This window comes from Ochotona curzoniae, unplaced genomic scaffold (assembly GCF_017591425.1).
Source record: "Ochotona curzoniae isolate NIBS_2020 unplaced genomic scaffold, NIBS_Ocur_1.0 scaffold_3223, whole genome shotgun sequence".
NCBI classification, from domain to species: Eukaryota; Metazoa; Chordata; class Mammalia; order Lagomorpha; family Ochotonidae; genus Ochotona; species Ochotona curzoniae.
In genome coordinates, this window is record NW_024467108.1 from 10,769,288 (window position 1) to 10,782,340 (window position 13,053).

Consider the following 13,053-nt stretch of genomic DNA (forward strand, 5'->3'; position numbering starts at 1 on the left):
GGGTGAGTGGGAAGTTCCTTTTTCAACTACAAAACATCACCTAACTCATAAGAAGTAATTTATTATGCAGAAGTAATTTATTATGTATTGTATCTGAGGAAGTGGTTGGAATGCAGAGGAAAGCACCTGCCCCCAATGAGGAAAGCAAGGGAATCACAGCTGTTATGACAGTGTAATTAACAGTTACAAGACAGTGAGCCTGAAGTCTTAAAGTTTCATAGATTACAGAGTAGAGACACTTAATTGACATAGGACTTTGAACAAGAAGGTAGCACTTGGCCCCAAATGACAGTCTTATAGAAATTAGCAAGCAGAGAAAAAGGGAAAGTCATTTCAGCTATAGGTACAATGTAAGTAAATTCGGCAGCATTATGGATATAGAACATTCAAGCACCTGTAAATGGCACCAAATTTCTTGAATGGAAGTACTGTTAGGGGAGGACTGGTTGAGATGACAGAACCTGGCAAGAGCTACATCGTTGAGGAAAAACTTTGAACTCCACCCTGAAGGTGGCAGGAAGCCATTGAAAGATCTTACTCAAGGCAATGACTACACCAAGCTGCTTTTGAAAAATGCCACCTCAGCAAGCATGGGGAAAAACAGATTGAAGAATTCTGAATTCAGAAACAAGGAGGTGATAAACTGATCATTACTGTGGTTGTTAAGAGGATCATGAGTGAGGAAGTGGCACTGGCAAAGGAGTTGAAGAGGCACACAGACTCCTGTAGAAGTATCTTTCAAATCCCAACCCAACCAACCCATTCAGAGTTATGAAATAAGCTATAGATAGTATCTATATTGTATTAGTAAAGGGAAATGAAAATATTAGTATATCACATAGCCTCTTAGGAAGAATCTGGGTTTTGTTTAAAAAAAAAAAATTGTTCAAGATCAGGCCAGGACTGTAGCTCAGCATATTCAAGTCCTGGCTACTCCACTTTCAACACAACTCCCTGCTAATGACCCGAGAAAAGAAGTGGAAGATGCCCCAAGTATTTGGGGACCCGCTACCCATGCAAGAGACAATGGCTTTGGCTTAGCCATTTCAGCCACCTAGGGAGTGAGCCAATATATGATAGAACTCTCTCTCTTTTTCTGCTTTCTTAACTTTCAAATAGATATGAATAAATATCTTGAAAACATTCAATTATCTGACAAAGTATTAATACAAATGATAAATTAGTAATACTTATGCTATCAAATAGGGGGTCTTTGTATGAATATAGAATTATATAATAGAAGCATGGACATATTGGAACATGCCACATAAAAGTTTTTCTGAAGGTCATGATTAAAAATATTTAAAGTACTGACTTAGGGCTTGGTAATCACTGGAATAGGAATGGAAAGGCTACAAGATAAAACATGGGTAGGTGTGTGTGTGTGTGTGTGTGTGCATTCAGTTTCGGACAAAGAGCTTTAAGAGTTTTTAAACCCTTCCTTAACCACCCCCATCCTTAGTCATGCTGAGAAATAGGTAAGTCCTGGGCCCAGCACTGCGGGAAGAAGCCAAGGTGTGAAGTGAGAGCCAGGGTCACCAGTACATAAGTAAATAAAAACAAAAGTGCGCAAAACAGCTGTTGTCACCCAGAAAGAATATCTGGGGTATGAAAAGTGAAGAGTAAATTTATGGGGTATCCTGAGTCCACCAACTCATGAGGGTTCCAACAAGGAGAGGAAGAAGGCATAACCAGAAAGTTAGGAGGAAAGCCAAAGAAAAGGAGGTCTCGAAAATCCAAATGTAATTTCAGGAAATGAACTGAACTGTTCAGATGTAGCACAAAGGTCAAGAAAATTGTACCCTGGAGATTCCTCATTTGTTAATTGGGGACTAAATGAGAACAATTTATGAAATTGTGGTGCAGAAGTAGAGGGCCCAAATGTTCCAGAATTATCAGGTGCCATGGTTTGCATGTCTATCCCTCTGAACTCAGGAGTTTGATTCGCGAAGTGTTATATTAATGATAGAAGTTTAATTCATCTATTGTATTTGGGAGTGGAGGCTTTGTGTGATCACACTGGAATAAGCATTTAGGGTAGAACCCAGTGATTTAATCTCAGTGACTTCAGAAAGAAATGGAGAAATGTCACTTAGAGACAGACATGTTCTCCTTTTCTCTCTCTATGAGATGTTATTACCTTGGAATTCCGCTTGCTAGAACATCACTCAGGACTGAGCCACTGGGGACCATGCAATCTTGGACTATAAAACTCCAGAACCATGAGCTAAGGCAAACCTCTTTAACTTATGAAGCATTTTGCCTCAGGAATTTCATTATAGTGATGCAAAGCTGATTAGTACAAGGGCATCTCAAAAAGTTTGTGGGAAAATTTAAAAGAAAAAATTATTTTGGTATAAACAAATCATGTCATGTAATTTTTTATAATACATATTTGTATATTTTAAAGATCTCCCTCATAGGCATGAATTTTATAGTTTTTGTACCAAAACAAACCTTCACTTATATTTTTCTTCAGAATTTTCGAATTACTTCCTTCACAGGGACTTTAGGACTTGTTGGCATGTGAAATGTTCAGTACTAAAACTGAAGTTATTCATTAATCTAGGATTCAAAATATTTCAGGGTTAAATGGCAGGTGAGATGAGGGGAATATATGAATTTTTAATGAAATTTGACTGTCAAGAGAAGGTAGAGTTCTGAGAGTTCTTCATATCTTTATTACCACATCCCAGCCCCTGCCTCATTCTTAATTGTTTAAATCAGACTAGAGGTTTATCCCTAGCAGGAGAGGGAAAAGTGAGGAGAATGGATGAGATATAAGAAGATGTAAAAGATACTGACCACGTAGGAAACTAAAGATAACAGAGGCAGAGGAACATCCAGGTCTCCCGTGTGGGTACACAAGCCTGGGACCTCGGTCATCTTCTGCTGCTGTCCCAAGGATATTAGACAGGAAGCTGGATTGGACTCAAACCAGCACCTGTGTCGGAAGCTAGTAGCACAGATGGCCGCTTAACCGGTTACACCACAGCGCATACCCACCCCCACACACAACAAGCAGTACCTGTTTTCAACAAGTCATTTACCTTGACTGAGCCTGAGTTTCAAATTGTGGAGAATAAGAACATTGACTCCACGGGCTTGGTAGGAGGCTCCACGAGCTGGTGCTCAGCTCCAAGTCTGGCACGCACAAGCAGCAGAGTTGGTGTTATTACTAATGAAAGTCATGGCAAACAAGATACTGGGAAGGAAACCGCTTGTTTTACTGAAGGAGATAAGAAGGAAGAGGAAAACTAATAAATATTACAATGATAATAATGCCTTAATAATAGTCACAGGGTTATCAATGTTTTCCTACTATGAATTTCTTTCTTGGATTGTACTCATCATAAACCAGTTTAGCTAAATTAGATGATTATTCAGTAATATTCTCTTAACACAATGCAATTCATCATTTCTCACCATGTTGAAAGAAATTCAAGAGACACCAAGTTTCCGGAGTGACTAGAGTTGTTTTCATCATTAATAAGATCAATGGCTCTGTTTCCTGTGGTGCTTTCTGAAGAAGTTTTATTCAGAAGAAAGTGATTTAGTGATAGCATTTAAAATGGCATCTACCATTGCTTGATACCCATTTGCTTTTTCACGGATTCCTTTCTGAAAAGATCACATTACTTTTTATTTGCATAGATGTCAACCGGGTTTTGGATTTCCTCCCATCTAGACATTTACAATCTGTCTCAGCTGCTTAAACAGACAGCCCCTCCTCTGCCTCATGGTCAATGAATTACAGCTCCCTTACAGTTTCTGGAGGTTGATCTATGCACTTTCCAGACAGGCTAAAGAGCTTTGCTTTGCTGCAGCAGTCCATTTCCCATCCAATCATTCCTCCCCATCTCTCAGTCATCCTAACGGTGCCCTGTGTCCTCCCTGCCACATTCATGGCTGGCAAAAAAAAAAAGTCTGGATTTTTCTCCCCCCAAGACTCCCTCAGATAACAGAGGGGTCTCTTCCCTCCTTGCACACCTCACACCTGCTCTGCAGAAGACTCCTTTGACAATGCCACACCCTTCAGCATTCCCATAGCAGGGAGACTGGAAGGAAGCTCCAGAGACGGATGCAAGTGGGTGGGAGGTGGAACAGAAAAAGAAGGAAAAGAAGCGGACAGCTTGTAAGGGAGAAAAGCAATCACGAGGCAAACACATAGTCCAAAAAGAGCAACAGGATTAGCACTAATTGTTTTACTCTGAAAAACCTACCACTGTGGCATCTAATGACATGCATTTACTACAGAACCAACCAGCACTACCAGCTTCTCCAGGCAGTTTCTGCACTTTCCTTGAGAACCATCCAACAATCAGCGGAGAAGTGGAGAGAGTGTCATCCCCACTCTCAAGTGAGGACACTAGGTGGCAAAGAAGTGACAGCTCTCAGCATCTCCCCTCCCAAGACAGCTGGAAACCAAAAGTAGGTAACAAAACCCAAGGTTACCCAACATGTAAGCCTCCCTCATCAGAGACTTGTAAGAAACACAAAGTATCTGAGAGGAGAGTGAAGTCCAGAAAAGGAGAGTAAATAACAGCTCTGCTAACAGCAGAAAGGAAGGCAAGAAAAAGGTGGGGCCGGGGCTCAGTAGGAGTGACAGATTCAAGAACCACGCTCAAGCCAAGAACAGCACAAGGAGCCACCAGGGCGCCAGTTAGAAGAGGTGTGTACGCCCAATGCACCTGCCTTTGCTGACAACTCGGAGAAGCCACAGGAGGCTGCAAAGCCACTTCTTGCCCCTCCTGCCATTCTCACCCCCAAAATTCACCAAACCACGTTTTGTGGGCTTTTTAAATCTTATTTGGTCCATTAAGAATCTCTCGGCAACGACTTCAAAAGAAAAACAAAACAATTTGAGACTGTGATGAAAACAACTGACAACTCCTCTGCATCTCTTTACAGAAATTTCTTTTATTAACTATTTCTGAAAAGCCCGTTTCCTTGCCACGTGCACTTGCCGATAGATCGGCAGGCAGCGGGAGACCCAGAGGCGGCCCCGCACACCACCGCGCTAACTGGAGGGAAGGGAGCGGCGCAGTCAGTCCCGGCGCGCCCCCTCCTCCCCGGGCGCCCCTTCCCACCCGCCGTCGGGTCTCCACAGGCTGGAGTAGGTCGAGCGGCTGTAGCCCGAGCTGTAATCGTAGGAAACCGGGTGAGCCGGCGGAGGCAGGGCGCAGTCCGGGAAGAAGGGGGCGAAAGAGGCCAAGTGGCCAGACCCGTCCTCCCCGCCCGGAGAGTCCGTGGAGGCCGCGTACAGGGGGCGCAAGGGCTCGTTCAAGGTCAAGCCTCCGCGCGGGGCAGCCAGGGTCGGCTTCTTGGTCTGGGAGCAGCCCGGGGTGCTCCAGGTCTCGGGGTAGAGTAGGCTCCCCACCATCGCCGGGGGAGGCTCGAAGAGGCCAGGCTCCAGCTCCGGGGTGGCCCGCAACACTGCTCCTGCACTGGGGAACACGTCGAGCGGCTCGGCGGCCAGCAGCACGCCCGCCTCGGTGCCAGCGGCGCCGTAGTCAGGCCCCAGCAGCTCGAAGAACTCGGCGGCTTCAGCCCCTTTCTCCAGGTCGCCCAAGCTCACACCGGGAGTCGACGGGCCGCACCCGCCGCTGCCGCCACCTGCCCGCGACGGCTCGGTGAAGAAAGAAGGGGGCAGGTTGCGGGCTCGCAAGGGGACCTTCCTGGAGCCCGGGACCACTGTGCCCCCGACGGGGCCGGCCGCGTCCTCTCCGGTGCCCGCAGCGCCCGCTCCGCTGAGCCCAGCTGCCGCCGGCGAAGCCACCGCGCCTCCGGCCGGCTCGGCGGCTCCCGGGACGTGGCGCAGAGAGTCGAAGAGCGCGGCCAGACTCCGGCTCTGCAGGCTGGCGGCTGCCGCGGCCTGAGACGCCTCCCGCCGTGGGGCGGCCTTGCCGTGGGCCGGGGCCGCGACGGTCGGGGCTCCCGGAGGCCGCTTGGCGGGTGTGTCTGCGGCGCTCGGGGAGGGTGGGCCGGGGGGCGCGGTGCCCATGAGGCCGCTGCAGCGCTTGATCTGCTTCTGCAGGTACTTGCGATGGTTCACCTTGCGCTTGGACTTGCCGGGCTTGTCTAGCGCAAGCTTGATGTTGCTGGACGCCGAGTCGATGAAACTGAGCAGGTCGCGGGTGGCTTCTCGTACGTCCCCACCCTCGGCTCCAGACAGCAGCGCGCCCGCCGGCGTCCCAGTCTCATCGTCCTCGTAACAGCAGCCCTTGTCCAGAACTCCGAAGGTGCCCCCCAGCCCGTCCGGGGAGCCCCCGAAGCCGAAGGGCACGAAGGGGTGCGAGCTGAGGAGCGCCGCCTGCACCGCCATCGCCGTGGCTCCCGGGCGCTCTGCCGCGCTGCCCGTGCGCCCCCGGCCGGCTCCAGCCCCGGCGCGGCGCAGCCTCCTTGCTCCGGCCCCGGCTCGCTGCGCGGCCTCCCGGGGGAGCTCATTAGGTCTTGTAAGCGCGGGGCGGAGGGAGGGAGCGTGGGGCGACCGCCCCGGTGGCGGAGGGGAGGGGCTTCCTTAGCCTGGTTTGGTTCCGCAGGGTCGATTTTCTGCTTTTTCCAGACTTTCTCAAACTCATCGCCTTAACCCCTTCGTTTCCCTCTCGGCTTGCTAACTACAGCCGCCCGAGGCTAGAAGACGCCGCTTCCCCAAACTCCGGCTCTTGAGCAGGGACACCTTGGTGTAGGGAGTCGACGCCCAGGACAGGAAAAGCAGGAGTGGGTTTCTGCCCCAGCTCCGGGAGCAATAAAGACCAGCGAGCCGCGAGACACCTGTTATTGCCAATTGTCCATACTTTGTCTCGTTTACACCGTGAACAATAGTCTCCTGCATTATTTATGGTTATCACCATTCAGCCCACTTGGAAACTGCTCCCCTACAGGTTCAGTGAGTTGACCAAGGCCAAATTCTGTCCAGTGTGACTTGGAAGCCATTTCCAAGCTCTTGACAAATCTTGGGCTCTTTCTTGGGCTCTTTCCCCCCCCCCCCCCTCATTTTTGAGTCAGGAAAGGAAGCTAATACTTCTTCAAGCTCTAGCCTTGGGTCCTAAGATTCAGAGAGTTTCCCAAGAATCCAGTCCCATGCTTTCTTCCAACCTTTGATTGTAATACAGTACATTGAAACCAGTGCTGGCTTCTCTTTTGTTAGTAAGACTTAGAGGGAGGTTAGGGAGAAAGTAGTGATTTGAGCTGAACTAGTTCTTGTATGAGAGAGTGCCTTCTCTGTGTATAAAACTTGCATTGCATTAGGATATGCTATGTATCCTGCCCGTCCGGACTCTGGGTTACATATCAAGACACATGGAACTTTGCTCAGATCCAACTTCACCTGCACAGCCCTCTTGGAATAAAATGAAGACCATGATCAAACACCAAAGGCAATTCAGAAAGGACTTGAGTTTTAGTGCTGGCCTCACCACTCAAGAGACCTGTAACCTGGGCAGAAATCCTTGTTCTATTGAGTACTTACCTTTGGGCACTCTAGTTTATTCATGTTAAATCCAAGTGAGGCTGCTCACCTCACAGCGCATCTGTGATATTCCAGGGAAAGTGCCTGTGAAAAGCCCTATCTTTTGGCTGTTCCACAGCAGGATGCGTGTTTGTTTCTGCTGCCAAAAAAAACACAGAATGCCAACCCTGCTCCCTTGCATGCCTGCTCTGGCATAGGGTTTTCATTAGAATTAAGATAAGATCTGATATATGACGATATTGTGTGCATATTCAGGCCTTCTCCAAGGTATTACAACTTACCTACAGAACCTACCTAGGAGAGACACACATCGCCTCTTTTCTGGACCCAGTCCGATTGCCTAGTTGCTAAATCCTCATCTTGGATCTGCCTGAATTCCAAATGGATGCCAGTTCATATCCCTGCTGCTCCTCTTCCCATTCAGCTCCCTTCTTGTGGCCTGGGGAAGCAGTCCAGGATGGCCCAAGGACGTTAGCACCTCTACCTGTATGGGAGACCCAGAAGTTGTTCCTGGCTCCAGGCTTTGGATCAACTCAGCTTTGGCCATTGCAGCCATTTGGGGAGTGAACCAGCAGACGGAAGATCTTACTCTCTGTATCTCATTCTCTCTGTATATCTGTCTCTCCAATAAAAAACAAAATAATTTTTTTAAAAAGCCTCTTTTCTGTAGGCGACATCTTGAGAGCATCACCTTACTGAAGAGGGTCAAAATTGCCACACCCCAGGCCCACATAGAAGACTCAAACTTTTTATGTGCTTAGGTTTACTCAGGGATCACATCCCTTTAAACTGAGACCAGAGATATTTAGAGAGACCCACCATTTGGTCAGATATGTCCAGAGTTCAATCAGAAATATGTCACAGGACACGGGATTTTGTCCTCTGTAACTGGACTATTTCATTCTGGGTAACATTCCATTCAGGAAATTGTGTAACCCTGTCAGTAACTGGTGTTTCTCACCCCCAAATTATGTCTAGCAGCATTGTCTTCCCCTTTTTCAGAAGGAGCCATTCCATCAGCCTTCACATCTGTAAGCCAAGATCACTGCCTCCCTTTTTACCTTCTTTTTCCTGAACAGTTCTTACATGTTCACAAACTGCAGAGAATTCTACATTTGTGGACATCTTTAATCCGAAAACTATTACTCCCAAGAATTACTTAAGTTCTAATGCAAACAGATTCAAAATAAATGGAATATGACAAGATTTATGTATAAAAGGCTTTCTTCCTCTTTTCCAGATGATTGGAGTTCTAAGCACCGTTCATTAGAAGTTAGATGAGGTCAGTTTCAAATTCTGACCCTGCTTTTTGTTCGGTGAGTGTCCTCGAGCAAGTATCTTTTAAGGCTACGATTCCACATCAGAAAGATGGAAGTATTCCTGATTGTTCTCATAAGGAGAATGACACAATAGGCAAATAATACCTCTAAGTCTTACTTTTCTCATTGGTACAATGGAGATCATCTCAACTACTCAGGGTTGTTGTGAGATGGTGGATGTGAAAAATATCTGGCACAAAACAGTGGTTCAGTGGGTATCTGTGTTCTTGGTTCCTTAGGCTCCACCCAATTCTTACCATACACACACACACACACACACACACACCATATAAAATCAGCATCATTGGCCCTTTCACCCAAGAAGAGAATTACTTTTTTTCAAGTGCAGGGGAGCAACTTACTTGCAAGTTGCAGAAATTTAGTTAAAGATAACAAAGTAGAGAAAATGCTGAAACTGGAGCCAAAGACTAAGACTGGAGTCTAATTATCATCTGAATGACAATAGGAAATCGAATGAATAATTGACACTAGGAAATCTGCCTTTAATTACCAGAATAACAATAAGAAAGTGACTTAATGTTCCAGACTGAAATATTCTCAAATGGGAACAATAATTGAGACTGTTTAAGAGAAAATTTCTCTGAAGGCAAATGAAAGTTCTTTATCAATCATAAAACTTTATATGTACGTGAAAAATATTCCCAGCTTAAAACTATAGCTTGATTCACAAAATTGATATTTACACATAAATATCCACGCAGTCATCATTCATTCTACAAAAAAGATGTCTGCATTCATTGTGCTCTGCCTTGTGCTGAGATAGAGATATAAAAAGTCATGATTCCTACCCTGCCCGTAAAGACAGGCATGCAACAAGCCATTGTAACATAACTGTCTCAGTGGAAGTAAAATGAAGGTTCAACAGCTGATGGGATAAAGGACCCTCAATTCTGTCCAAAGGCATTGGGGAGCCTGCTCGGACAGGGAGCATTTGAGCTAAGACCAAAATGAAGCATTTGTGTCGAGAACACAAACAAGCAATATCTCTGACAGAGAGAGAAAGGAACTGGGACAAGAGCCTGGTAACAGGAAAGTTACAGTGTTTATGTGGAAACTTAGGCCACAAACAACACAGAACAACTTAAGCAAATAGTTCCATATCTAAGAACAAAATCCTTAGAACATCCACGTTCTAGCTGAAGTATCCCTACAGACTTTGCTTCTTGGTCTCTGTCACTTTTCCCTGGGTAAGTGTTGTTTGGGTGGGTAAGAGCTCTATCTTGGCTGAAGTGTCAGCCAAGTCCGTGACCAGCTCCTAGCCTCCTATGCCTTGAGCGAGCATGTTCACTTGAGTGGCTCTGACATCAATCCATTTCACTTCCCATGGAGCAGAGGGAGACCGGGCTCCAGCCTGCGCTAGGAGCGCTCTGCAAACTCCACGCTAGAGCTCTTTTGCATCAGTGATGCTTAATGCTGAGCATGTGGGATTAGTCTCCTTGGGAACCAAGCCCCCCAGGGGCTCAAGGGTTGAACTCACCCAAACCATTTGGGAGAATTGAGATTTCATATTGTTCTTTTACACTTGGATTTCAGGACATTACTTAGACAAAAGCCCACCTGAGAGCTGCCTCCTTTCTTGTGGGTAAATATAGCAGCAGGATCAAAAGCCGACTTACTTATTTTGTTTTCCTTTTTGTAACTTTAATCATATTCCCTGCAGGACAATCTTAGTCCCCAGAGATGTCAGGAATGTGCATTCATAATGAAAGAAATAATTATGTACCTTTTTTCTCTCTCTTTCTTCCTAAACTAATTTTCTGTCATTCATTATTTTTGAAATCCCAACTAAAGCACATTAACCCCTCAATTTTGCCACAGCATTTATAAAGTGCCATTATCATTATAATAATACCTTGCCTTATGAATTGTGCAACCCCCAAAATGTGTTGCTTCTTTCCTTTCTGCTCCTTTCTCCCTGCAAACCAGATTCTACTAATACTAGATCATTTAAAAGAATGGAGAGTGAGATGGAGAGTGAGAGGGACAGGCAGAGAGCTTCCAGGCTTTGGAATATAAGAACAACAGCCTTTTGGGGAAGAGCAAGGTCAGGCCAACGCTGGCAGCCAGGAATAGCATTCAGGTTCCCATGTGCGTGGACTAAGCCTGGTTACTGTCATTGTCCCTAGGTTTCTATTATCAAGACACTGAAGGCAGCAGTCAGAGGCAGGAGTCAATCCCAGACACTGCCACTGTCGGATCTATGCATCTTAACCACTAGGCTAAACCATCACTCCTGGCCGGCAGCAGTTTTCACTTTGTATCTTAAAATAGTAGATGTTACTCTAGTTATCTAGAGTTGTATTTTAAAGATTACTCATACACTTACTGGTGTAATCAAACTATTTTATTATATTTTGTAGTGTTATGGATGAGAAATTTGAACAGCAGCTGACTAGGTGATCCTTCTGGTGTATGTAAGGTTGATAATGACAGGCCAGCCAGATCCAAAATTCACATGACTATACCTGTGCTTACACAAGCTGGCCTCCTGATATGAAGGTGTAAGGATGCCTAGACTTCTTCACAGAATCAGAGGAATCCCAGGCACAGGCGCTGCAAGAAGCTCATGAGGCACCTGGTGGGTTTCTAAGGCTGAAATCTCCAGAATGGTACTTTCACTACATTCTGCTGGTCCAGCAAGTCACCAAGTCCATGTTGGATTCAAAGGGAGGAAAACTAGAGTCTCCTCCTCAGTGAAAGGAGTGACAATGAATTTGTTTGATATGACTCAAGTCTTTTTGCTCTGTAGCTACCAATGCTATCATCCTTCATTCATTTTCTTTGCAAGTGGATTGAAGAAACTAAGTCATCAGCTACATTCTAGGCCTGGTTGATTGCACTTGTCTCCAAGAGGTCATTTCTCTCACCTCACTAAATGGACAGGAAATGGAAAGGTCAATGAGATTCATGTTCTTTTTATATTTATAAAAAAAGATACCTGATATAGGTATAGTTTAGAATAACAATGGCAATATTCCTGCCAACAATTTAGTCACTTCAATTTTATTCTTACTCTTTCTTTTTATTGTTCCTATTCTGTTGTCCTTAAAACATATGCCATAATGCTTCTGTGTTTTACATTTACTTTAAAAAGGCACAATGGGCTACGAGCTAAAGTCCTCGTCTTGAACATGCCAGGATCCCATATGGGTGCCGGTTCTCATCCCAGCAGCTCCACTTCCCATCTAGCTCCCTGCCTGTGGTCTGGGAAAGCAGTTGAGGACAGTCCCAAAGCCTTGGGACCCTGCACCCGTGTGGGAGACCTGGAGGAAGTTCCTGGCTCCCTTTGTGGTCACTTGGAGAGTGAATCATCGGACAGAAGATCTTCCTCTCTGTCTCTCGTCCTCTGTGTATTTCTGACTTTGCAATAAAAATAAATAAATCTTTAAAAAAAATTCTTTCAGAGCAGAATTTGGTACAGCAGTTAAAATGCCACTAGGGACACCCTTGTGCCATACTAAAATGTCTGAATTCAAGTGGTGACTCTGCTCCCAATTCCAGGTTCCTGCCACTGCGCAGCCAACAACTCAAGGAACCAAGTCCCTGCCATCTATATGGGAGACCTGGACTGAGTTCCTGGCTCCCAGCTCTCACTGCCAGTTTTGGCAGTATAGAAATAGCAGTATCTCTAGCTATTTCTCTTTTTGTTTACCTCTTCATGTGTTTTCCCCTTTCTATATATTTATAAAATAACTTCATATACCTTTAATTGACTTTTATGCTCTTTAGGATTTATATTATCTCAAAATCCAAAATGTTCTGCAAGGCATGTTCGGAGAAGGCTAACTTCTACTATGATCCTCTCCATTCTCTCATCTCCTCCTTTCCTTCTTCTCATCATTGTCATTTTAATTTCTTGGGTTAATATTCATAATTTATTAAGTAAGTCATATTATTATTATACATGCATACATTCCTATCCTTTAAGGTTTTTTTAATCTAACACCAACATATTTTCAGACTTTTTAGCATCTACCTGCAGTATTCCATTGAAGGGATCTAGTACAGTTTATTTAACCAGTCCCTTTTGGATTAGCCTATTTGGTGTTTTTCAGATCTTTTATATTACAAATAGTGATGCATGAATAGCTTCAATGTAATATCAGTGTGTTTATGAAAATCAGGAATATTATATATACACATGTATTTCATTCCTTTTTTCATTAATTTACAAACATTTGAGCAGAAGTAATGTGATTTTAGGAAGAAATGGAGGTACAAAAGGGAAAATTTTATCCTCAT

At 45.1% G+C, this 13,053-nt stretch overlaps 1 protein-coding gene across 1 annotated transcript; it reads right to left on the bottom strand.

The window, feature by feature from the left end:
• Window positions 1-5,047: 5,047 nt before the first annotated feature.
• Window positions 5,048-6,325, bottom strand: FAM181B (family with sequence similarity 181 member B). Its single transcript, XM_040964056.1, has one exon. It carries the CDS (start codon window positions 6,323-6,325, stop codon window positions 5,048-5,050), a length of 1,278 nt encoding a protein of 425 aa, XP_040819990.1.
• Window positions 6,326-13,053: the final 6,728 nt, after the last annotated feature.